The 24,890-nt window shown below is 34.7% G+C and overlaps 1 protein-coding gene across 1 annotated transcript in view; it reads right to left on the bottom strand.

The window, feature by feature from the left end:
* The window catches only part of LOC149782126 (thymidine kinase 2, mitochondrial-like), a 47,131-nt gene that overhangs the window by 21,652 nt on the left and 589 nt on the right, over positions 1–24,890 (bottom strand). The window contains exons 2-6 of the mRNA XM_089933573.1: positions 23,772–23,821; positions 22,090–22,164; positions 15,481–15,534; positions 9,885–9,974; positions 4,801–4,874 (exon numbers count right to left, since the gene is read on the bottom strand). Of these exons, the coding sequence (XP_089789699.1) occupies positions 4,801–4,874; positions 9,885–9,974; positions 15,481–15,534; positions 22,090–22,164; positions 23,772–23,821 (343 nt within the window). The remainder of the gene's footprint in view (positions 1–4,800; positions 4,875–9,884; positions 9,975–15,480; positions 15,535–22,089; positions 22,165–23,771; positions 23,822–24,890) is intronic.

Raw genomic sequence — 24,890 nt, 5'->3', positions numbered from 1 at the left:
ACATTTAATTTTTTATATCGGCTGTTGCATGATCACTCATCAAAATTTTACAGGTACATTTACACGTAGATGTAAGTAGACTGTGAAGAAAGCAGCCTTTCTGTTAACAGGCAATTTACGCCCAAAGGTTGGTCATGATGCCAAAATAGTCTATAATAGACTTCCAAATTTTAGATCGTAAGCCAAAAATCAGACATAAAAAAAGAACAAATTGTGACCATTTTTGTGTACATTTTTCACTATCTTTTGTTTTGAGAGTTTGGAGAGCTAATTCACCATTATTTAAAGTACAAAGTGCCACAGAAAATACATCGACGAACAAGAATGATTGTTTTAAAAGGTTCACAAACTTTTTAATGCTCTCTATAATCACATCCACGTGCAATTATACATATGATTGGTCACGTAAACCAACCAATAGCAAACAGTTTTTTTATTACATGATGAAACTGTATGAAAAGAAACTTTCTTACATTCATTAGTTGATTAATTTTATATTTTCCAAGGACCGAGGCTTATTTTCAAGCAATTTTCAAGGATGAATCAAAATTCAAGTATTTTTCAAGGTACCATGCGAACCCTGTAGCCATGATGATAGAGGTGTTATAAGCATCCAAGGCTTCAATGGAAAAAGAGACATTTGACACCGCAAGTCTTCTACATGAACTTCAATTAGTGCTTGCCAGCAATGACTGGGTTTTCCATTGCCACTGCCCAAGATACCAATTAAGAAGAGCAAGTACATGACCACTGTGACCGCCCGCTGATGGAAACCTATTCTTATCTATGTTACCAGGTTGTCTTTAGGGCCATGCAGCCATCCCATCTGAACTATTATTAAAAGATAGAAGCTTCAGTGAGGTTCTTGCTAAAGACTTGAACTGATCCGAGTTGAGCCATGTCAAAACCCATGAAAGTATCCATTCTGAAAAATTGGCTAGCATGTCTGATAGATCCCATGATGCCTGAAAGTGTGGGAATCATGAAGCAGTAGCCTTTTATAATATAAAGCAACTAACTCTTTCTCTTTGAAAAGAGATATTGCTGTTGACCTTGCACCAGCCCTTGAAAACTCAACAATTTTCCTCGCAAGCCTTTAGAATGGACAGCCTTCTAGCTTATAAAATTCTACACAAGGCTCTCCAACAAGAGGAAGACATGATGGAGAAGCCTATCCAGGCAGAGGTCAAACGGCTATTTGAGTCTTAATGGAATTTATCAACCAACAACTATCACTAGCTGGAGCAGTTCATTCACCCAGTACTTGTCCCACCTGAAGCAGGGTCTATCAAAATCACTTTGCAGTTCTGGACCCTCATTTTCTGTACTATACTTGGTAAAAGAACAAATGGGGGTGGGTAGGCATAGCCCCAAACTCCTAACAACCAGATAGCCCATCTACAGCCCTGGAATGTCAAGATGAAGGTGTACACTTTGTGGTTCCAACTCATTACAAAAAGACCAATGACCTCCAAAGCATACAAATCTGCTAAAGTCCAGTAGATGAAGGGCGTGTCCCTCTCTCCACAATGAGCCGGCTATGACACTAAACCTGCAGGTAGTATGCCTATTACTTAGATTATGATCTTCTGCTGGAAGCTCCAATGCAAAAAGCTCCAGACCAGAATGCACTACTTTATTCCCCATATTGATTGTACTGAGGGAAACCATTAAATGGTAAACATGGGCAACCATATAGATGAGAAATGGGTAAGAGTTTCTTCCCTTTTTCTACTTGATATAAATAGACAGGAAAGATTACATGTTTTTCTTTGCAGTAGAGGTGGATTCTGGAAGTTACTGAGCTTCTTTCCAAACATTAACGTGATTAAGTAATGTATTCAACAGAAAATGAAAACAAAGTCAAGGTCATGTTACCACGATCAGCATGCAATGCTAGTTGCCAACCACAGAGTACTAAAGTACTGATTGCTTTTGACACAAATTATGATTTACAGGAACAATACTGATATTTACAACTTTAATGCATATGAAACTATTTACAACATCTACAACCATCAGTAAACTTGGACAATAACATTCTTAATTATTTAATGTCAAAGATGTGTGGGTTGCACTCTTGCAACTACTGAGCAAGTCATCAGACAAGGGCTGTCTATAGGAACCTTTTCCACATTGTTTTTTCAATCATTATTGATTCCAATGTACCATCTTCATTGATGATCTGAATTTGGTGCAATTTTTTTGTTATAGTGAACTGTTTTTATTCTAGCACATCAGTGATCCTTTGCAATTTTACTGTCTGGAAAAAGTGTGCAAAATAAATCGCCAGCATCATTAGCAACTGAAAGAGGAAGATTTCTTTCTAAAAGAATTTTAGTGAAACTTCTGATCGAATTACATCAAGGTTCTCCCTGGTATTTATAAACGTTTTAAGATCAGGCTCTGCTGTTGATGATGAAGCAACAAGCTGATGATTATTAGCTTTTTCTTGCTGTTTTAAGTCACAGGTGCCTCCGTGCCCAATCAAAATCACAATTACATAATTTGCAAAATTCAAACGTTTCTCCTTTACAAGATGGTTTCACAAATTTAACATGACAGCATAATTATCCTTCCAGTTCCGTTTTCTTTTCTATGCTGGAGAAGAATGTGAATCTTCTGATTTCCTTTTCATCATCACTAGAAGCTGAATATTACAAACATGAGAAACAGTGATAGTGTCAAATGATTTGCGCAATCCAATATGGTGGTTAAAGACTGGCATGCAAGCCTCGTTTTGGAATGAACCAATCACATTTTAGAACTCTATTTCCCTATATTCATGCAATACATTTACTCTAAGAATGAAATTGGGTGCCCATTGTTAACAGAAAATTGAAAGGAAATATTTTATTTCATTTGTAAAGAAATGGATTTTGAACTAGAAAAACATACACCTGTGTTCAGGTCCAAAATACTAGGACAAATTGGGAAAAACAGAACACCTGGCAGCTATGGCTTATCTGGTTTTATTTCATCTTCATGTATGTCATCTGCAGCTTAAGGTAAAGAGACCCTGATGTGACGTGTGATATCTTGTACATTTAACAATTTATTACACAGGAGATTTTTATGTAAATTTTCTTTGTAACACTTGTACATAAAACCTTATTATAACTGCTACACAGCTCAATTTGGTAGGTATTTAGAAGTGAATGTACCTGTATCTAGGTGTCAATGTTCATGTGCTGCCCTTTTTGAAAAGTCATATTCTTATTCTTATTATCATTATTATTATTATTATTATTATTATTATTATTTTTATAATTATTATTATTGATGTAAACAGCTCATTATTTACCCTTCCTGGAATGAAAACACTGATAACTGCTTATACTTTCAATAATGTTGTATACAGAGATGCCCACCGCCAACAAGGGCAATTAGGGACAAAAGGGTAACAATTTGCGATTCTATTGAAAAATGTGCAACATTTACTGCAACACATAACAATTCCACGTGGAAGCCAGAAAAAAGATAAAATCATTTAAAAACATTACAAAGCATGTCTGTGTATTCCTATAACTGTTCTCCAAACTGCTACTGGCTCTTTTTAGCTTTGCTATACAATCCTTTACCAAAACTATTTTCACACAGCAAAGGCTGAATCCCCATTTATCACACCACATGGTCCATTCTCAGCTCTCTCTCATTTTTGGATGAATTTTTTTTTATCTTTAAAACACGAAGGACATGGGGTTTTTTCTCTTTAAAATGATGAAATTAAATAAATTTGATTCCATACAGCCAACAAGATGGGCTTAAAATCACTGTCTGACATTTTAAAGAAAAGGCACGCACAAAAGGTTTATAGAAACATTGCTAAATATAGTTCACAAGTAAACACAAATGTTGCAAAAATCTAATTAAAAAAAAATAAACAAACAACATAGTATATCATAAAGACTTTCACAATCAAGCAAAATGAAAAGTTCCAAATAATGGTGTGAAACTGATATGAATTACCGGAAAAGAAACAAAACAAACTGTTGTGATTATAATGACACATTATATGCCAGAAACTGGACTTATGTCGCAAAAAGACAGGAAAGGACCGCAAACAGTCTAGTTGTATACCCGAAACTGATATGTTATAAATTACCAGAAAAGACTTGAAATAACCAAAAATACCCGACATGGCTTCAACTTCCGCCAAATTTTTCTTCTGCGTATTTTTTCACAAAAAAAATCCTAACTTTCTACACAGCATCATGATTCATGAACAGGCTCTGCAACTCGGAACATTCACACCAAATTCAGGACAATGAGCATCTCTGGGTATAAAACAAAATAAAATTCCAACCTGTACCAAATTTCAAGATCAGAAAGCAACAATGCATCCAAAGAAAAATCAAATTTACACAGAACAAGTGAATGTAGGTTGACATCAAACATCAAATTTGAAAATACTGATTACCAGTATTAATGACCAATGTTCCGAGGGTGTATAATTAAAATGTATAAACCATACTATGACTTGTTGTTTTCCCCATGATGCATGCATCCCAGAATTCTACCTTTAAAAATATCCAAGAAAATCGCTGTTAATCTGCAAGGAGTTTAACAAAATCTATAATATTTATTATTAATAACAAAATTCATCATTTAAGCACATGTCTTCAGCCATTTTAGATGAAATAAAAAAGTTAAGTCAATAGACGGGAGTGTAAGCTGAAATGCTGTCATTTATATTACAGTTATTTAAAGCATTTTACAAAATGCCAGAGGGGAATTCCCTCTAAAAGCTTGGATAAACCTCTGCAAACTATACGTCTACATCATACAATGACAAGTTACCTCCTGTACAAATTTTCAACGAAGCAGTATCTCGCACTGTACAAAGATCGTTCAATCAACTTGATCCCATGCTCCTGAAATACAACAGTAAATTATAATAATTTATAATTTATGATCTACTTTAAATGTACATCAATAGGCACTATTATGTGAATTTACTATTTTTTGTGGGATACCAATTGCTTTAAGATTTTGTATTTGCTATCAACCAGGAGTTTTGATCCCAAAAGAACAGTGATTTCTCTATGGTAATAAGTGTGAATTCTTAATCCCCAAAAATCAGGTACCAACAAAAATGTAATTTTTCAAAAAACCACTAAAACTGATACCCATGAAAATAAATGAGTTCAGATTATTAATAATGACTATATAACTCAAACTCAGTTATTTAATAATAAGTTATTAGTTCTAGATAAAATCTATCTATTTGCATTACCATCAAACCTGTTGATTAATACAAGAGTGTGTTAAACAAAACAACTCTGTGATATCAGAAGGAAGACAGCCTACTGCTGCACTTCTCCTTTTTAAAAAATAACTTTCTTAGCCATCCACCACATCGTGCAGTTTTTCTCTTTACAAAGAGAACCCCCACCCGCTTCAGAAAGAATCGTGCAACTTTTGGTAACCTTCCAGTGCATCCTTTTCATTACAAATCTTCCGTTAAGATTTGCCTTTTTTTGGTATCAGTAGTTTTAGAAGAATTATTTCCTCCCCTTCTGCACAGAACTGCTTCTCTTGCTGGTGCTGTGTAAAGATTTTTAAGTACAGTGGTCCCCCATTTTTTAAACCAGTGGCAACATCTTCTACACTGACAGTTTTCTCAGCACCAACAAGATTGTGTACCAATGTACCCCTCATGAGTGGCCACCCTCTAATGTAGCATGCAGCCAGCATTTTAGGTAAAAAATGTCAAAGTTACCTTACAAGCGGCCACATTTTATCTAATACGTGCCCAGAACCAATATTAAATTTGTATGGTAAGTAATCCAATTATCTCTACTGATACCTGTTTCCAGATGTCAGGTTTTTGTTATTAAAATAAGTGTTGGTTAAGGTACATTATAAATTGTATGACTATGGTTAATATTATATCACTAGGTCAATTGCCTAACCTGAGGCAGGAATTAAAAAAAAAAAATTAAATTGAGAGGAGCCAGTTTAACAAAGTTTGAACATAACAGTACCAAAAGTATTTAAAAATATTGGAATGCTACTGTGAATTTTGAATCCATGACCTATTGTTTGGCAGCTATGACACAAAGAAAGACAAATGTTGGTCTTGAAATTGACTCAGTAATATTGTGATAGAGTTTTGTGTTTCACACAGCTGTAGAGTTCTTCTCTTTGATGATTACACAATTGTCAAAATCAAAACATGGTCAACATGGGCTAAATACAGTTTTTGTGGATACCCATGCAAAGAGAAATTAACCTTGAACAAAACGGGGTACTAGACAAAGACTAAAAAATCACAAGACATTACATGTACCACTTCCTTTATAAACAAGGCACTTTGTCTACTTTACAAAAATTCTGTCTGCATGATTATATTGCAGTATTGTACAATTAGCAACATACAAAAAAATTCATCACAAAACTTTAACATGTCATGTAAATGGAAAATTACTTTAGAAGAAAAAAAAACTTCTAGACTCAATGACAACTGGGAGAGTTTAAGAGTTCTTGACAAGAATCTGATGTTGGAAAGACTCAGATAAACATCATTACAGATAAGAATTTTCTACAACTGTGAAAAAATTCAGTAAATGGAAATAAAAGATTCTAAATGCCAAATGATGTTTATACCAAGAGGTGAACATTTTCAAATGGATTTGCAATGCGCGTGCCAGCAATAACCAACTCACATTTCACACTTAAGAATCAAGAATTACTTGCATATATTCACCTGATTATAAGTCTAATTTTAACACAAGAAGCCCCTTTTAATAATTAATGTTACTTTTAAATTAAGATATTAAATGCTATGACGTTACAAGTATCTTTCTTACTGCATACATATACTTCTCACAAATCTAGTCCCCCTCTGGAAAGGCCACTCATCTTATAAGGTCACTTTCCATTTACATAATGTAGTCCACTAAACTTAAGTTTTTCAATTATTTTTTCCATATCTTCTGTGTTTTGTTTTAAAACTTTCTGAAGTAGTAAGTTAATCTGTTTCTGCAATCCCGATAAAGGTGGTGCTTAATACTTGCACTTGTAAGAACATTCACAAGTCCTGAATTATTCTCTCCAAGACTCCAACTTGTAATGCCAGATTAATGTTTGCAGTTTTTCTGATTTCCCAGCTGATCTAGTGTTTCAAAAAAAGGCTTCATGTATTCCCTTACATAATCACAATTTTGTCTCTCCCCACTAGGTTGCATTTGCAACTTTGAATATGGGCTAAAAAATACAAAAAAATTTCAGTCACAATCTTGTTTTCTTCTGTTATAGCACTGAAAAAATTGGAGATGAAAGATCTTGTATTATATCCAGCCTACAATGAATGAGTCTTCAACATCAGCCCCCATGAATTCTTTCAATGGGTCAGAATACGGCAGACAAATTTAAGAGCAGTTGTATAACTTGTCAGCAGTCTAGTAAATGTTTCCTTTTCTTCACCTACTTCCACAAATAACTCGTTTATTCTTTTGATAGTTGTATTTAATATACAAAGTTATTAAGTCGATCACATTTTAACTAGCTTCGCTTCTGTGACACTGCTCTTGGGAGAGTCATATCCTGGCTTGAATCCAACAGTCCACATATGCTGATAAAAAATTTTTTATATCTTACTGCGAATTTGCAATATCATTATTGATTATAATTTAAAGAGATATATATATATATATATATATATATATATATATATATATATATATATATATATATACCTAAACAATGAACATTACCAACAACTTCAACGTCTCAGTATAGTATCTAGTCTGTTAACTTATTGCAGAAGTTGTTTGAGATGAATTTCAAATTTTAGCTTTTGTCTGTGACCAAATCAGCAGTCACGTCTCACACTGCAAGGGAGACAACTCTAAAACTTGCTACAAGAATTGTAACAGAATCACTAGGATTTCTTACAGATGACAGCCAGAATTACATGTATATAAAGTTATTTAAAAAAACAGATATTTTCGGTTTCCTATAGGCATCACTATAGTAATTGAGCCAACCATTATACTGTATCACTTGTAATTAAATCTAACAATATTTTTCTTTTTCTGCACATCTGTGCTCAGTACCTGATGTCATTTTTCACTTTTAATATGATATTCAGTAATGTACAAGAAAATTTATTTTTCAGGTTTTCCAGCCAGCTGTGGTTTAGTAGCAATGATCCTTTTGCAACGACATTGGATTGGCAACCTGGAGGAAGGTTTGTCAATTAGAGAGAAGGTAGTCCAGAACATGCAACATAATGTCAAAGACAATCACCACTGCCTGCAGATGATGGTGTACAAAAAAATGAATTAACTTTTTAATTAATTAATCAAAAAGCACTATATTTTTGTGTAAGCCTAGAGACTTGAGTGTTATATTTTTTTCTGCAAAACTACAGACTGTGACTGTGCTATATTTTTTGTTCAAAACCTACAGACTGATAGTGTTATAATTTCTGTATGAACCAAAAGACTGACAGTTAATGAGACCACTCTTCACTTTTATATGCCCTCTCCTTCATAGTTCCCCATGTCCAGCGTGATCCACTTCACGGATAATGAAGGAAAAATATGACCTCTCCTTTATAGCTGGGTAGTTCAGTTTACTATCTATTACAATGCAGATACTAACCTTTTGAAATTTTTTGTTGTAGATGCAAAATAACAAAATAAATAAAGATCCCCCTTTTGAACCTTTTACCTTCAATACGTAAGTCAAGGTTAATACCTATGCATGTTCCACCATTCAGTTTTACATTATGGATATTGTGAAGTTCACAGCAGATATTTGCTGCTAAAGAAGAAACTGGCAACTTGCATAACCACCTTTCTGCTTAGCTATCTGATGAAAGAGGGGTAACAGATTGATAAATGAGGAGTTTCATCTCTGCATCTCTATGGTCCCAAGTTTAAAAATAGGTTATGGCAAGTAATCACACATCCAAGGTCTGTGATCCCTTTCTAGTTCACCATCTTAATCTACCTCAGAGGCATCCCCACACCAATATACATGGTTTTAAACTATCACTGTAAACATGAAATCCTAGCATGAATCCCCTTTGCCTCCTAAAGCAATATACAGGGGGATCCTGCAGTGTCTCAGAAATTAGCACTCTGGACTCACAAGTGAATGACTATATAGAAAACCTTAAAATATTGAATTGTGACCTTCAAGATATGATCCCCAAATGTGAAATGTAAAACAACTTCGGTGACAATATACAAGTACACCAAGTTTCATCCATTTTTCATACAATGCTCTGAAGCTATTAAGCAGAATGGAAAATGTAACTTCAACCAAAACCATTACAGTGAATACAAGACACACCAACCCAAGTGTCAAGAAAAGTTAAAGAAAAGGTAAAGCACAGAGCTGTGATCATAACCTTCATTGCTGGGCCCCATACATGATACACAACACACTATCTTATAAGAATACCATGCTCCATCAATTCAACTCAAATGGTTCTAAAGTTAGAGTGGAAAGAAAAGTGTGATGGGAGCATTAATATTAAAATGACATCTATTTTTACCAAGTTACATCCACTAATCTCAGTTTCAAAGTTATATAGCAGACAAGACAATGTGATGGGAAACTGAAACACTGAGTTGTGACCATGGTACACAACACATACCAAGCTTCATCTGGCTTTAAATTTACAGAACAAAACAAAAGTGTGATGGATGGACTGATGACTTTTGTTCTTACATTAACCTGTGGCCACTTGAATATTGTACCTTATATGCAGAGACAATGCCATAATAAAAATTTTTAAGAGATAGGTTGCCTACATTCACCTCAATAAAAAATGAGCAAGTTTTTGCAGGAAAACCATTTCTGACACATTGGTTCCCCTTCCACATGCTTACACACTGACCAGACCTGACTTCATATTTCAGACTTACCGACTCTTTGCTATGTATGTCAACCATAGTCAATTGAACATAAGACTGAAAAGCCAGGCTCCATCTTTGTGCATCATTGTACATCTTTTCCTGCAAAAAAGATGCATTTTTAAGAACTTTTTTACAAAATGAACTTAGGCTGAAGTAGGAAAGCTACCACACACATACACACGTATGCAAAATATTTTTTGTTGAGCTCACCTTGTCAGCAGCTTTGACACCAAACTTGCACCAAGACCAACTCAACAAAAATTACTATAAAAAAACTTCAATTTTTTTTTCATTCATTGAAATTATGGCAAATAATCACTAAAATTTTAATCCAAATCTGTCAATATACTAGTGCTGTTACCAAGTCAGAAGTGGTAACTAGACACCTTAAAACGGGCATAAATGTATTTTCTGATGTCAAAAACATACAAATATTTCATTCACTGTCTGAAGATAAACAAATGAAAAATATATTTTACAAAATCCCACACTTGCTTATATCAGCCTATTCCTTGGGTCACACAGGAAACTAATCACACTTTACATGCATGTTAATGACAAAGAACAGATATCTCTTTCCTAATTTCATATAATTTTTATTTCATTCACAAGAAAATAAAGCATACAAGATCAAAACAATCTACCATTTTAATCTACACCATTATCAACCCTCCATGAAAATATGCAAAAAAAATTCTTGGACTGGTCACCAGCTTTTACAGTGAATAAAAAATACTTTTGAAAAACAATCTGATTACTAAAATTTTCCAGATAGTTAAAGCAATGGTTTATTTCCTTTCATTAGTGGGTGGGATAGTAATGGAAATTCATTTGAAATTAGTTTTATTAGGGTAACGATTCCATTCAACGTCATCTTCATATCAGTCAATGAAACCAACAAAACAAGAAGTCAACGGTATGCATGTTAAGCCAAAATCAAAGCAATGCCATAAAATGAGCGACCCTGACTCCAAAGTCAAATGGTTTAACTAACATGTTGTGCAATCAAATGTCTCAGCTTCATAAAGATTTCTCAACAGTATGGAGACAACCTATCAAGCATTTAAGAAAATATCAAGTCAATTACAACACCTGCCAAAACTATAACACAGTTTCTATGACTATGACATGTATGTCAACCCCAACAAAGGTAAAAGCATAATTATTGCTGATATAAGTGGCAAAAAAAAAAGCATAATCTGGGGAAAAAAACCTCCAATCTATACATCAAATACCATAATTACAGCATATTATATCAAAAATGCTAGTAACCTGATTTAGCAGTTGGTCAAAATTTTGTTACAAATGAGCAAATCCATGTGGTTTAGAAGCAAAAGACAAATACAGTGACAAATTATTTATATTCAGCACCCACTTTAATGTAATTGAATGATCGTGAAATTGTGAATTCTACACTGAATAAGACGTGCTCAATATGACTGCTATATTACATCACTCATATTCTTCTTACAAGGTTTGTTGTTGTTTTGTTCTTTTTTTATCTGACGTGTTTTGACGTTTAAAAAAAATCCATCTGCTCTTACATTTTCAGTCATATAAATCCACGGTCAAATCATTAAAGCCTGTTACACTTAACATCTATTGCCATTTTTTAAAAATCAATGACGAATTTGTATGGCAAAAGTTTCATATTGAAGAAACCCATCTGTTTTCTAGGAAATGTGTCACATATAATGGCTATAAATAGAAAATAAGGTAAGCTCATGTGCATCTAGAACATCTAATACTCTTATGCTATTCTAACATGGCATTCATCTTTTCATGAATATTCTCAAATTTATATGAGTGGAATTAATGAGATGATAATGAATGAAAACCACATTTTATTGCTGTATTTTTATTCCATTTTTTTGATGCACCAATAGAGCATAATCCATATACAGGTGAATGCAAGACATAATTAGGTGGAAAAAATGTAATGATTACAGCAAAAGTGTAATGGTTGGTATGTATGCTGCAACCTGGACACAAGGTCAAATATGTGTGCAAGCACTTCATAAAATATAATTGTCTTGGCTTCCTTGTCATACATCTCGAGTATGATGAATGCCCATCAATGGGTTTCACATATATAAACAAACAAAAAAGTTTAAACCGTACGCAAATTTTCTATGACTGTGACCTTGACCCTGAAGTAAAAGTGGTGAACAAGCATGTCAGAGATTTAATTGTCAGAGTTTCAGTAAATTATTCATGCCAAGCACAATGAGAATCTAAAATCGGGACTTATGAAATATATACAAATGAAAAAGGTATTAATGATAACAATGTTGGCAGAGATGTCACCAGATAAGTTACTGCCTTTTCTATCTTCCCACTTAAGTAGGCTCATAAAAATTTCACCAAGCAGCAAGTAATTGGCTACTGGGTGTAATCCAGGAATATTAGTTACCCAAGACAGACTCCAAACTCACTAAGGGTTAAAAAAAGGTAGCAAAACTTAAGTCAAGATCCTGGAAGCTGCAGGCATATAAACCAAACTTCCAAATGAAAACGGCATGGAAGTTCAGTTATAGATATTAACGACAGAACCAATGAACCAGTCCAAAACCGAAATTTGATTACACTCTAACATTTATAAACCCATAACTGTTGATGGTAAGGACCTCATCATAATATAAAACTATTCCTCTTCTTACAGTTCATCCTTTTCCACCAAGTGCAAGGCATCCAGAAAGTTTGCTAACTGGTCATAAACTTAAATTATTGTGAGGAAATCATTTTTCTTTTTTCAATCACAGTGAACATGACCATCAAGCTTTTGACCATGGAATCTAAGTGTTCTTCCTTTCTCAAAGTGGAATTCATTAACAAAGTTTGGCATCTGTTGATACTGAACAACTCCAGTTATTGTGTGAAGCAAAACTGGTAACAGGCTGACTGACAGACAGCATAGTGTAATACATTTGCCTTATAATGAGGTTAATGAAGTGTTATAATTCAAGGTATCCTTCAGATACATGCACTAATTTATTCAAACTGCTACAATTAAAATCGAAAGTCAAGACCATTAACATTAAAATCAGAGTAACAGTGTTCATTGTAATGCAACTAAATAACAAAATCCAGAAAATTCAGTGTTCAAAAGCTCCTAAAAATGCAAGCCATCACATCTGACTTGTCTCGAAAAGTCAGCTAGGTTTGGTTTTCAGAACTCTTTCACTAAAGATTGAAAGGGTGAAACAATAAACCTTTGCCAAGTACATGTATCAATTCAATTCACAATACACTGCCAATAAACATATCAACTTGATGGTCTTTTCATTTTTAGAAGGTATCTCATTGGTAGGGTGTTACCGTTATATATATAAGTGGACACACTGGTTGTATTTCCAGTATGCAGATAACAGACATGTAAAGATTTGTTATCTGTTAATATGCCACTCTCATCCTCGACAAGAATTTAAAACCAAAAAACAACCCAATAATTCCAGATAGACCATCTGTTTGTTGTTAGTTATTTTAAGTCAACTTCAAATCCATTACAGACTATTTCATTTAATAATATACAGGACTCCCTACGCCATTTGCTTTGCAGTATATGAATGATTTAAAAATATCTTATTACCAATTTTATGTCTTCACTTAAATTTGGAAGGTATTATGGTGTCATCTCCAAAATAGAAGAAATAGTGCAATTTCCTCATGCAAGGATAGTTTTTTTTATCTAAAATGAGTCTGAATGTGGAAGATGACTAACAACCAAATAGTTCTAATTATACTTCCTGCAGATGCTAAACAACTGCTGTGACCACAGGCACTCATTTCAAATTTACAAAGTGGTTAAAAATCGAAACTTATGTGGTTTGGAATTTGCCCCTTGCTGAGTCTATACACATTTTTTTTTAAATCCTGTCAGAGCATTCACTGATTACATACATCATAAAAGGAGACACTCCCAACTTATCCCCGATGTACAATTATTGAATTATTTAATAAGCACTTTAATAGCCCAAGTTTTGTTGCTGTGTATTTGTCTGGATAGAATTTGGATGCCAACAAATCTGATGCACCATACAGCAAACTAGTTCTGATTAGTGGTTATTGTTTTAACCTGGAATTGAAGAAACAATAACCACCAGACTCAGAATTAAATGTAACATATTTCACTGTATGACACAATGCAGCCTTCAAATTTTATCCCTCCCACACACACAAAAAAAGATATGAAGAAATATAAACTTTGCATAAAAGTGGCTATTAAATGACCACTGAAGTACTTGAATTATTCATAAGGAACAAATCTGGTATTTCTTCTTTACACTGACAGATGTTATCAGTGGTTGAACATGCCCACGTCAATACGTACATCCCTTAAAGATTCATTGTATCAGCAAGATTTTCAAGATGGTCTCCACTGCTAAAATGGTGGAAGTCTGATCAACACCAATTTATATTTTAGGAACAACCTCATCTAAGCATCTTAATGAAAATTACATCCATTCAGGTGGAGTAGCAATAACATGATTTTGAAGATTGTTGCTGTGGCAGCTATAGTGGGTGTTTGAAAGGCACCATTTTTATGTATGACAAACTACCTGAAAATGAGCATTTTAGTGAAAGCCCCAGAGATAAGACTATCTGTTCAGGATTAATGATCTTGTGATCTACAAGATGGATGCCAAGGTGAACACATTGGATGTCTGACTGGTACTGTTTTCGTTTAGAATCACTCTGATATCATAGTCTAAGTCAATACATTTTAGCCAAGTCCCCAGACATGAAGCACCACAGAAGTAACATAACAAGAATTTCAAATGGCCACCCTGGCAGACATACTGCATGTCAGGTTGGCACCATTTTCCTTAAGGACCAACAAGATATTACATGAAGTCTTTTAGTGAAAACCAACTTCAATTATCTGATCTATTAGTCTTATAGAGAATCTGATGTCGGCTTTAAAATTGCTCCAAGTCAAAATGAACCGTATAAAGGGCTTTAGTCCTTTTTACTTTCATTTATCACCCCTTTGCAAATGGAGACTGAATTTCTGAGCGTACGACAATCTTAAGAACAGCAAATCTTTGCAGCACCTACAGTAATGTTTGCAACAATTGATATGGGGAGTAGCGAGTATGTCTATGACAGAACAAGACAAAATGTTTTTTAAAGGGGTAATTTGAATATTTCCACATTAATATTTTGGCTTAGTTTTACTTTTATCATGGGAAATTTACATTGATATTCTCTGCATCTGAAGCACTGTATGAGATTTAACAAAATATTCAAAGACTGGAGTAATCTAAATGAAATCAAACTTTCAAGGTCACGTGTGGGTATTTGTTTAAAATGCAAACAAACTGTCCTTTGGATTCAATTCTTCAATACATTACACTGCAGATCATGTGGAAAATGCACACAATGATCACTGAAATGATCCGTGTTACATCTGACCTAAAAGTAAGGTAGGGTCTTTTTAATAACCACCAGGGAAAATATCTTAGCATTAGAAATTATTATTCTGCAAGAAATTAAACCCAAAATGTGACACTGTGAGTTGGTCTGAAATTTTGGCAAGAGTGTTCCTGACATTGTGAAGCAGCTATGCTCCCATGCTGACTATTATACATGTTGTTTTACTTACCAGTGTATTGAATCCGTGAACATCTTTCCATTTGTCTACTGGCTCTGGGAACACCTGTAAAAGAAGTATGTATTCATATACAGGGTATATTTATTTTAGAATTGAAAACTTGGTAGGGTGGAAACACAAAAATGGAAAGAACACAGTGAATGGCACAGTTTATGCCCACCCAGTGTTTAATAGTCCAGTGTCGACACTCATACGGCATGGTTGGCTCTGGACATTAGTGACCAGCAGTCTCAATGACCTTAACCTTTAATCAAGGTTTGTGGACTTGAACTTAATGTGCAGACACCATTGTGTTCTTTTTACACTAGTCATGTATGTTACCTCTGAACTTTAACCCCAAGAACATAGGTTTCTTTATTACCTTAAGTGAAAGCCATCCAAAGTTTGGTCAAAGAACTTACTCCAGTACAAAAGTTCCTTACTCTAGTACAAAAATGTGTTTTCCTTTCAGCTGCAATGATCCAGACCTGTAATCTATTGAACCCCAAGTCAAAAAACCTAAAGTGCAAGCCATCCAAAAACTAATCAAGGTATGAGGTTTAGAACTAGAGTTATTGTACAGAAACCATTTTATTTTTTCAGTCAGTACCTTTACCTTTCACCTTTTGACCCCAAAATATACAGGCTTTTTCCTTAACAAAGTTGCAAGTCATCCACAAACTCTGATGAAACTACATGACTGATGACACCTGCAAATGGTTACGGTCAATTTACTACCTGTAAATGTTCACAAAGTCAGTAAACATCTAAATGAGCATGTGCACAGCTGCCAATGACAGGAATTACCTATTCCAATTAAATCATACATTTCCACATTTCTGCTTAAGAAGAAGAATTTTCTGTAACCTAATTAATACTTGCATGCATTTACTGCAATTGTGGCATCGCAAGAAAGCCAATGCTTAGAAGAACTTCTACCAGCACACAGTACAAAACATGACTTAACTACTAATCCTAATAAAAATTTCTTTAAGCCCTATTATTTACCCCTGATAAACATTTGCAAACAGAACATTTGATTAGGAACATTTTTTTTTTACAGAAACAGTTTCAAATTTGATTCAAAACAGTTAGAAGAAAACAATGTAGCACCTGCAAGAGTATTCTATGTGCATTTCCACAAAATACATCCAGTTGCATTACCAGTTGTTTTCATCATGCACAAGTAGCAGTCAGAATCAATAACATGACAATCCTAGGAATGTTTTTCCTAAATTGCCAGGTATATTCAACAAAGACGTCTTACAAGCTGAATCTGGTGATCAACAAGAGGCAATAGAGGAACATCATATCAAACGAAACACAAGCTGTACAAAGTACAGCATGCACATTAAATAGTTCAGTAAACCTAACAGGCAGGTAAAGTAAAAGTTGAGTTTCTAATCATTTCAATTAAACGGTATCATTTCATTTACTTCACATCCTGTATACATTTATAAATATCCATAAACATTGCTGCCATAATAGAAATAATTTTTCTTCTCTCAATGACCTAGACCTTTGGCCCAAAAGCTTATGGGCTTCATCTAACTAGAGTCAAATCACCCCCAAAGTATGGTCCAGGTATGAGATGTATGGTATTTTGCAGAAACCATTTTTCTTTTCTGTCACAGTGATAGAAACATCAAACTTGATAAAGTTTTTCCTGACTCAAGTGCAAGCCATCCACAAAGATTTTGTAACTAATAGTTTTGGAGAACTCCAGTTATTATGCAGAAGCCATACTTTTTTCAGTCTGTGGTCCTGACCTCTGAGCTCTTAACCCTGAATCAATAGAGTTCTTCCTCGTCACAAGAGCAAGCCATCCACAAATTTGGTAACTGGATGGTGAAAACTCAAGCTCAACCATTTTTCTTCTTTCTGTCAGTGACCTTGACCTCTGACCCTGAAATCAATATTTTTACAAGCTGTCCACAAAGTCTGATTACTACAGCTGGAGTTGGTGTGCAAAAATGGAAGCTGATAACTGATGGATGTACATCACAATATAATATACACCTACTTATGAAAGACGTATAGAAGGATAGAAATGTTATGAACACAAAAATTATGAAATAGACACACACACACACACACACACATATATATATATACAGGGCTCGAAATTAGTGGTAGTCCGCTAGCCCGAGGCTAGTAGATTTCCTGTCGGACTAGTAACTTTCATAATGTTAATAGTCTGATGGGCTAGTAAGTTTCGTTTATCAACAGTCAGCGTTTGTTTATGCCATTCCCTAAAAAAGACATGACTTCAGCATATGTTCTATAGAATCAAACCAATGACCGTTGTAAACACAGTCATAAAATATTAGCATGAGAAGAGGAAGTCAATGTCTGCCTTGGAAACGTGCGTTAGGAGCCATCCAATTTTGTGTAATTAGTTTAACAGTGCCAATTATGGTCCCGTCATTAACAATGGAACTTTGGTAATTGATCCTAATTAATCTGACAACGAATTAAATGACAAATGACGCGGTATCACACTTTATTCACTCGACCAGTGACAAACTACCAAACGGTATACCAAAAAAAAGAAGACACAAAAAATATTCAAAGAAATTAGTTTGCTGGTTTGTTCATGCAAGTTTATTTTATGCTCGCTTGCAAAACACTTGAACAGTCACAAACGGGAAACTGCATATATTACATTTGCATCGAAATAATTATAAGAATTAGATCAATTTATTATGATTACGTTACTGACACATCCTTTCCAAACAACTACCGTTTCTATGATGATAAAATAGTTTTGATATTTTTTCCCTTATAAGAATGAACAAATAATTGAATACACATGAAGATATCCAAGCAGAATGTCGTATATTTGTTGGGAATTAAAATATCTGAGCATGGGCATCTAAGATTTGAAAATTTTCCGCCTTATTATTAATTTCAGCAATACAGTGAGGTCCAATTAATTAGGAAAAATTACCAAACTTACGCTATTAACGATGAGACCATAACTGGAGTTGTTAGATACAACGCACCAAGTCAGATGGCTTCGTTTGATGGGAACACACCTTTTCCAAGCTTAAACTAACATTATCTTTTGATGCTAATATTTTATAACAGTGTTCACAATAGTGACTGCTTTGATCCTGCAGAACATCCGCTTTGGTCGAGCCTTATTAGGCAGAGCCATTTAATTTTAGGGGATGCTGGGGCAAAGGCACGTGTTTTGAAACGCGTTTCTTGCTCTGACTTTCCATTTAGGACGAGTAGTAACAACAAGAATGCTACTATGGTGGTCATAGTTTATGTCAGATTGGTACCATTGTCATTTAGTACGAACTAGATTTCCACTATGACGAACTAAATATTATAAGATGACTTACAGAAATACCCTAGGCTAATATGACTTTCCATTCATCAGAAATAGCAATAACAAGATTTTCAAAATGTCTTTTTGGTGGCCTCACTGGATGTCATGTTGGCACAAATTTTATTTGAGACCAACTAGATATCATAAGAAGTCTTTTAGTGAAAACAGTATGTTGATATAACAGGAGTAGCGATAAGATGCAGGGATCGTCCTGGGCTTCGCCAATGTCGCAAATTGCGATTTTTTTTCCTTATTGGCGACAAAGATATCCCATCTGGCGATTTTTTTGGCGACAGACTTTTTGGTTATTTAATTTGTACATACAATCATGGATTTGGACTGGATAAATTAAAAGGGAGAATGAAAGGAAACCACAAACTTGACTAAGCAATGCACTGGAATCGATCTGTTACACAAACGATCCTTTGTTCGTATTGACAACCCCATCTTTACAGTGCATTGTTACATCATAATCTGCTTATGCTGACATCTGAGCGGAGTACTGTATGCTGTGTTAAAGTCAATCATGTTACCGAACTATACCTACAACTGACCGACTTCTGAAGACGCCAATAGAACAGACACAATTAATTGAATGGCTAATCCTTCTGTTGTTTTTTTTTTTTTTTTTACATATACCTATACAGTAGTTTTGTTGAACCTTCATAGAAAACTGATAACCTTTGAAGTACCGACTACTGAGTATAAATACAAAGCAAATGGAAAAAATCTCAAATCACAATTATATCTGTCGCCAGTACAGCATTTTACTCATTGATCTTTTCCTATTGCCACCAATCCGTGTTACGGCTGCAGAGACTTAAACTCCGCAACAAGAAATAGCTAAAAAAAAACAAACAGTTTTGCATAATTAATAATAATCATTTATTTCTCAAAATACAGGAGTGAAAGAATCCCTAAATTGGGTGTGAATTTATGCTTATATATACGGTCCAATATTGCCAGGTGTTGACTCATGTAAGTTTCATTCGTGGGAATGGAGATCCTATTTTGCTTGTCGACAAAATGTATACAGCATTCAGTGATCATTCTTGGGATTTAGGAAGCAATTCACTACAAGCTTTGTGAAGCTAGCCATAAGGGGGGGGGCTGCTGAGAGACTACTGGTGGTCACCTGTCAGCACTGTAGACTGTGAACATGGATTCAGTAAGATGAACCTCATAAAAACTGACATCAGAAATAAACTCTGCATCTCATCTCTCGAGAATTTAATAAGAATCAGCATGTACAGATGTGAAAAATTAGACTTTGAAACTGCATTCAACAAGTGGGCAGCCCTAAAATCGCAACGGATCTTCATGTAACACTTGGTAACATTTTGTTAATGCTTGTTGTAATTAGAGTATTAACTAACACATCTTTTGTAATTTTCATTGCCTGTTACATTAATAGACTAAATTAACACTTGAAAAAATGTACACTACTTGTTCTGGCGACACTTTTTGAAAATTGGCAACAGAATATTGAGGTTGGCGATTTTTTTGGCGACAGCTTTTTAAAAGCCAGGACCATCCCTGAGATGATTTTCATAATGGCACTGGTGGCCTTACAAGTGATTGTTTACAAGTTATTTGACAAATGATTGCTGAAAATGATCTGACCAAGTATAATCAGCACAGCTGCCAACTTTCCAGGCTCACAATTAGTGAAAATTGGGATAAAAAGTCGTGAATTTGGACATGAATTCGTGAAAATTACCATGACAATAACTCCATCCACTCCAACCGTCAATACTACACTATATCAAGTTCGCAAAATAAAAACAAAACCCTACATATATGCAGAAATATTTATTTATCAAGACATGATACTGTGGCAGACTTGAACTTCCTCAACTGCTTGATCGTAAATTTGTTTTCTAAACAGTTCTGACTTCTAGCCTGCTGGTTGATCTTGGGGACTAAAATTGCTGACAAATTTTATGCAGCTAAGGAAGCCCTAAAGTCTTATTTTTCCTCACTAAAGAAAATTTTGAAGCGATTTTCGATGGGAACATTTGTCAGAACAAATGTTTAGCACGGTCTCCAGCTGATAAAGGTAGATTGTGTTTGACATGAAAACTCACAAATAATGCTTCAGCGTTGGTAGCCTGCAGGTCCTCTGCCAATGGTTTAAAATATTCCAGAGCTGAAATCTGCGAATTCTTAATTTTCCCAACTTCTATGTTTTTTGCAACTGACATTCTTCCTCACATCGTCTCTGTGATGGCACACGGAGTGCAAAAAAGCATGAATGAATATCAATGTTTAATGGCAGAATGCACGGCCAATTTTTTATATATTCCAAATTAAACTTCACTGTTTGAGTAATACGTTTCTTTTTCCTTGGTGGTGAAGACATTTTCAAGATCGGTAACTAAAGTCATTGTTTTGACGCATATGCAGAGCAAATTTCCGGTTAGGCCCCAGTTTCTCTCAAAAGCATTTGTAAAACTATTCTTATACATATAGATTAAAATAGGCTAAAATGCTTGCTACCGGGCCAACTGTACTAATCGGCTGTAGATCTACTAATATCGTGACCAGCAGTACCGGACCGTTTCGGCAAATGCGAATATCACGACTAGCGCTTAACGGGAAATCGGTTATTTTATTAAAGATTTTAAATAATTGAGGATTGGAAAATTCATGAATATTTGGCTTATGGCGTGAATCCGTGAATCGCTGAAAAAGTCGTGAAATTCACACCAAATTCGTGAGGGTTGGCAGCTATGAATCAGTAACATAATCGTAACAATCAACAGATTTTCTTTACGAGTATTTCAGGCTCAACTCCTTCCATGTTGAAATAGATGTTATTTGCTCCTGCTATTTGCAGGACTGAAATTATCTTCAATGACACCCTGTTGAATCTTAAAACATAGCAAAAGGCGTGCCTTAAAAACTATTTTTTAATGTTACTCACCCTGAAGACAAAGGTCCTAGAGTCACTCGGACTTTCTTTAGTTTATTTATGCAAAACGTACCAAATCTTTACCCAGTCACCACCCATCTGAACAAGCTGATGCATGGGTTTTTCAACCCTAAAACATTTTTAATAAGAACCGGAACCCAGCTATGATTCTTTCTTTTCTTTTCAAGCTTGGACAAGTTGTCTCCATACATGGTTCCAGACCGTCAAATTTTCAATATTCTATTGACAGCTCTGGATTTTGCAACTATATTCAAAATAAAATCTACAGCAAATTTCTCTGAAGGTCAACATACAATATCTGACTTTCACAAACTGTGCTAACAATGAATTTCAACAAGATGCAAACCTCAACATTGTGTGCTTTCTTAAAATGTTTCAGGAATGTTGACTTCCCACAACCAATGTTGCCTTCAACTGCCACCTATAATGAAAAATGAACATAGAAGACAGATAAATATTAATGGCATTAAAAATCTGATCTTTAATCATTGGGATCTGACAAATGCAACACTACTTACACGACTTCTTTGACATCCACATGTAGACATTTTATAAATCTCAACTGGTTTTGAATTGCATTCACACAGTAGAGTTACAAATATTTAGAATGTGTATGAGAGGGGATATGTAATAAATACAAAATATATTTGTGTGTAAAGTTTCGAGTCAGGAAAAGAACTTGTTTGATATAGCTTATCAATATAGGTCTCAGCCTGAAGGCTCCAACGTATCTCTTTGCCATATCAAACTTGTTCTTTGCTCCATTTCAGACCAAAACACGTATGCATTTTATTTACAGCTACCAATCCATATCTATTCATGAAAACAGAAAACACAAAGTTGTATTAACACAAACAGCTTGCTAGTCTGAGCTTTCATGCCAGACACATACACTGCATCAAGGTTATATTGTAAGTGAAAATTAAAGGGGCATATTCCATGTTTGAATATAAAACATTTAATAAAGAAATAAAGGAATGGCTAAGGGATTTTTAATAAGTTACCGCAATTTCGTCTTAGAAAAGACCCATGATACCAATTTCCCATGGGAATCTTATTTAATTAATTTTAGTAATATATTACACCTAAGCCATCTCGTATTTTCTAAATCACGATGGATCAGACTTCAAACATCAGGCAAGTCTGAATCAGCTAAACTGGTCATGTATTAATCGTCTAAATGGGAAAATGAGAATAACATTTTTGTAGTGGGAAACTGACAACTGAAAATTTGTTTTGCATTGCCAAATTAAATGGACATGTATATATATATACAAATGAGGTCAATGGACTTGTGTTTGAATACAATTTGGCCTTTAGTGCATTAAAGAACAATTCAGAACCTACTATACCTAACAATGTATCAAAGTAAACATACTGGTGAATACTGCATAGGAGTTCCTAATGCATGGACACCATGACAGAGGACCTGACTGACACAACTAGATTGAGATAAGAAAAGTAAGGTTAGCAAATCAGATTTCTCTGTCTCATGGGTGAGAAAAGAATTTACTTGCACATGGAAACTGCACTATTTCTTCTGTTTTAACGATAACACTGTAATGCCTTCTAAAGTTAAGAGAAGAAATGAAATTGGTATTAAGACATTCTAAAAGCATTCATGCAATGCAAAATAAAGGGCACCGAGACCAAGACGAGTCCTGCATCTATCAAATAAAGCAGACAGAAATGGTCAAATAGGCTGAATTAAAATCACCAATGACCATCATGAAGTCTGTTTGGAAGTATTATTGTTATCTTGTCCAGGATCAGAATGATATGAAATGAAGGAAAATCTAAGTATACAATGCTTAAAATTAAATTGTTTCAGTATTTTTGTAATACAATAAAATACTTTTCTTTATACAATTTTTGTCCATTTGTCTAAATAAAATACATAAATACACATTTAGCTCGAATTCCCATTGTCCAGGACAAGTAGAATTGAGAAAACTAAAACCTCTGATATGCACAGGAAATAAAAATCAAACGAGAATATAACAAATATATTGAACCCTGCTTACTTACTGTATATTTTTTCTTGGAGGGTTTAGGTCTTGGTGTATTTTGTACATTATCTGAAACAAAGAGTCATCATTTAATATACTGTGTTAGTTAAATTATCAACTTATACTATTTGCCGTTCTTTCTGCACACTTGCATTTAAAACTAAGTGGGGAGGGAGGAATCCAACTTCCAGAAACTATAACACACTGCAACAAATTGAATGTTTGCTGGTCAAGTAAAAAAGGTTTAGGTCTGAGTGTACAGAATGAAGAGAACAGGTCCAAGAACACACCCCTGTGAAACACCACAACATAGATTAACTGGGCTGGAGTGTATTCCATTTGCAGACACAATTTGTGTCCTGTTGACCAAGTAGGACTTGAATCACAGTAAGGCTGTATCATGAATGAATGCCAAATACATGCTGAAGACGGTGAAGTAATACATCATGATCTATTGTGACAAATGTTGCAGACAAATCAAGGAGGGTGAGGACTAATCTTTCCGCTATCCAACGCAGAGAGAATGTCATTAACTACTTTTAGAAGAATAGTTTCAGTAATGTGGCATAGGGTGATATGCAGATTGTACATTGCACAAAAGAGGAGCAACCACAGAATCTGACGTTTTATAAATAAAGTACAACAACATATATTTATAGTATCGATAAGACAATTTATTTTTAGGTACATGACTGATAAAACGTCAAAACTCCTTTGGTAACAACTAGTACTCGCTGGGGCTCCAGAGTGGCCGAGTGGTCTAAAGCGCTCTCCGTTACAGATCAGTGCCATCTCACCTCTGTCTGCGTGGGTTAGAGTCTAGGATTCGACCAATGTGGGTACGTGAGAAAGCTTGCCAGTAGCTTCCATAGGTCGGTGGTTCCTCCCAGGGTTTTCCCGGGCTCTTCCTCCACCATTAATACTGGCCGCCATGCATAGCCTATGCTGAAAAATTAAACCCCACAACAAGTACTCGCTGAATAAAAATATTGTTGCTACTGCTACCAATAACCAGCAGTTTGTTTATATTATTACTGCTACAAAACAGTACCATACCTACTTGATACATTTGGATATGAAATTAATGTAGCAGCAAAACAGATTGATAGATTTTTACTTGTATCTTCTACAAATCAGA

This window comes from Sinohyriopsis cumingii, chromosome 15, assembly GCF_028554795.1.
Source record: "Sinohyriopsis cumingii isolate HCF-2022 chromosome 15, ASM2855479v2, whole genome shotgun sequence".
Lineage (NCBI taxonomy): Eukaryota > Metazoa > Mollusca > Bivalvia > Unionida > Unionidae > Sinohyriopsis > Sinohyriopsis cumingii.
This window is presented reverse-complemented; position numbering and strand designations above follow the sequence as displayed.